The following is a 3,112-nucleotide window of genomic DNA, read 5'->3' as shown; positions in this document are numbered from 1 at the left end:
TATTGACCCGTCTGAACACACCTCAACAAGAGCAAGCACCGAGACCAGCGACTTCCAGGGAATTCAAGAGTTAGAACTGTTTCCCTTCACACAGGATTGGGAAGAACAACAGCAACCACACTGGGAAACGACTTTTAACTGCTGACACTGAGCTGCAGAAGGTTGTTGGACCTTTTGGACTTGCACTCTCCTTTGGGGAGAGATTTGTAATTCCTTTTTTTGATTTTGGGGACGCTTTGATGCATGCTCTCTGCTGACACTGACATTTGTTGATTCTCTAGAGAGAGAGAGCGAGAGAGAGAGACTGTTTCTGTCAGAAGCTGGGTTTTCCTATACGACTTTAATGTCTACAAAGATGGAACAGCCTTTTTATCATGACGACTCTTTTCTGTCGGCGTACGGCCACTCAGATGCAGCGATGCATGACTACAAACTGCTGAAGCAGAACATGAATTTGAACTTGACGGAGCCCTATCGCAGCCTGAAATCCCAGCTCAGAGCCGAGATAGAGCCGTACCAGGGGGCCGGGGGCGGGCACCCCCACCACCACCATCACCACCAGGACGTGCAGGGCTCCCTGAAGCTCGCGTCCCCCGAGCTGGAGAGGCTCATCATCCAGAACAGCAACGGCGTGATCACCACTCCCACCCCGGGCCAGTACTTCTACAACCGGGGCATCACGGACGAGCAGGAAGGCTTCGCGGAGGGGTTCGTGAAAGCCCTGGACGAGCTGCACAAGATGAACCAGATGGCGCCTCCGAACGTGTCCATCGGAGCCGGGGGAGTTACGTGTTCGGCGGCGGCGGCGGCCTCTAGCGTCTTCGGCTCGTCCCTGCAGCCGGAGCCTCCCATTTACACAACACTGAACGCCTACTGCCCGAACACGAGCCTCTCTTCCGCATCCAGCTACCCCACCGCCACCATCAGCTACCTGCCGCCGCACCAGCACCAACAGCAACCCCAGCACCAGCAGAGCTCCTCGAACCCCTTCCAGCACTCCCTCCCCGGCTCCGGGCTCCACCCGCAGCGGCTCGTCGCCCTGAAAGAGGAGCCCCAGATCGTGCCGGACCTGCTGAGCAGCGACGGCTCGCCGCCGATGTCTCCCATCGACCTGGAGACCCAGGAGCGCATCAAGGCGGAGCGCAAGCGGCTGCGCAACCGGCTCGCGGCCACCAAGTGCCGGCGGCGCAAGCTGGAGCGCATCGCCCGGCTGGAGGACAAAGTGAAGGGGCTGAAGAACGACAACGCGGGCCTCTCCAGCACGGCGTCGGTGCTCCGGGACCAGGTCGCGCAGCTCAAACAGAAAGTCCTGACGCACGTGAGCAGCGGCTGTCAGCTCATGCTTACAAGCAAGTTGGAGGCATTTTAAACACAACATAGAGAGACTATACAGACTATACACTAGTAATAACACTGGAGTCATGTTCTGCATGTCTGGGATACTGTCTACACAGGCCCGATGGCGGTGTGTAGACAACTCCGTAGGCTACATTTTAGGGTGAAAAAAGACTAGATTGAAATGGTACTTTCCGGATGCTGGACGTTGAAAAGGACCTTTCAACTCCCCTTGACACCAGGGCAGCATCCAAACCGAGCAGACACTGAGCAAGAACACACTCACACACACACACATGAGTCGGGTTTACTAAATGGTAGAACATGGGAATGATTATTGTATTTCTTTGTACGTCTTTTTTTGCATGACATTGTCATGCAAAGCTGCATTTATTATTCGTTATGTAAATTATTTTTTGTTTTTTCCGGTTGATCCGGAGAAACTCATGATGTCCAATGTTTACACTTCTGTCTTTTTTTTTTTTTTATTATTATTTGTGACGTGTATTTAAGTAAAGTGTCTTAAAATGAAACGGAAATGGACTTGAGTGTTTGTTTTGTCATTTAAGATAGAAAAGTCAAATCAACTTTATTGTCAATTCTCTCAGAATATGTGCCAGACATCCAGAGGAATCGAACATGCGTTTCTCTCCGAGCCACGATGCAATACGTGTAAACATATACAAAATATAGACTGTACAATACAATAACACATTCTGGATCATGCAAACAATAGGCTATAGAAAACTAAAGACATTGAAAATGTGCAATATATAGGCCTATAAAAGGAAAAATATAAAATGAAAGTGACAAAGTGTGAAAAGGAAACATGCAACATATAGCCTACATACATAACACGAGAGAGAGAGAGAGAGAGAGAGAGAGAGACAGAGAGAGAGAGAGAGAGAGGACAAACGCGTTTTCTTTCCTCTCATATTGTTACCACAAGCTTTGCTATAGCTCCCAGTAAGGAACCCTACACAAGCAGTTTCTGGTTTCAGTGTTTTTACGCACAGAACGTAGCCCGCCCTTTCCTTTACGCACGGGCCTGTCCATATACGGGCACGTTGGTGCATGCTTCGTCACATGGGAGGATTTCTGGGAACCTCCGCCCAGGTAATGCGAACTAGTTTCATCTCAATCCCTCCTTCTGTTGTATCGATAACAGTCTGCGGAATTTCCTTTTTCTTCTTATTATGCAACTCTTTAGACTTTAGAAGCGGTCGCGCACACACATGGAGCAAAGTGCAACGTTGTTATGAGGTAGATGGATGAAAAGTGACCTGGGTTGCTGAAGGACAACAAGAAGTGGATAGAAAAACCCCTCAGTGATGTGGCGTTTGCGATCATTGAAAACACTTGTTTTCATCATGAAACACTTCCTGTGATCAGTGGTGGTGGGGGGATGACGTACTGATATCTTTTACTCAAGTAAAAAAAGTACAGGGTAGAAATACTCAAGTGAAAGCACTGCAGTCAAAATGTTACTTAAGTGAAAGTACAGAAGTATAAGCATCAAAATATACTTAAAAGTCAAAGTACTCATTATGCAAAATGACTCATTTCAGAAAAAATACTCATGACAAGAGTTCAAACAGGCTATTTATGTATTAATCTCTAATGTTGCAGCTGGTAAAGGTCGAGCTAATTGTAGCTGAATCTATAATATGTCTGTCATTTAGTTGTTGATTTATAGACCTGTTTTATAAATAATCTGAATTTGCTAGGTAATCAGATAACTTTAGTGGAGTAAAAGAACATAGTCAAGTACAGTAAA

The 3,112-nt window shown here is 47.4% G+C and overlaps 1 protein-coding gene across 1 annotated transcript; it reads left to right on the top strand.

Moving 5' to 3' along the window:
* On the top strand, positions 1-1,878 carry junbb (JunB proto-oncogene, AP-1 transcription factor subunit b). Its single transcript, XM_078269647.1, has one exon. The coding sequence runs from the start codon at positions 344-346 to the stop codon at positions 1,367-1,369; it is 1,026 nt and encodes a 341-aa protein (XP_078125773.1). The 5' UTR covers positions 1-343; the 3' UTR covers positions 1,370-1,878.
* The last annotated feature ends 1,234 nt before the right edge of the window (positions 1,879-3,112 follow it).

The sequence above is a fragment of the Sander vitreus genome, chromosome 15 (assembly GCF_031162955.1).
Source record: "Sander vitreus isolate 19-12246 chromosome 15, sanVit1, whole genome shotgun sequence".
In the NCBI taxonomy this organism is placed as follows: Eukaryota; Metazoa; Chordata; class Actinopteri; order Perciformes; family Percidae; genus Sander; species Sander vitreus.
This window is presented reverse-complemented; position numbering and strand designations above follow the sequence as displayed.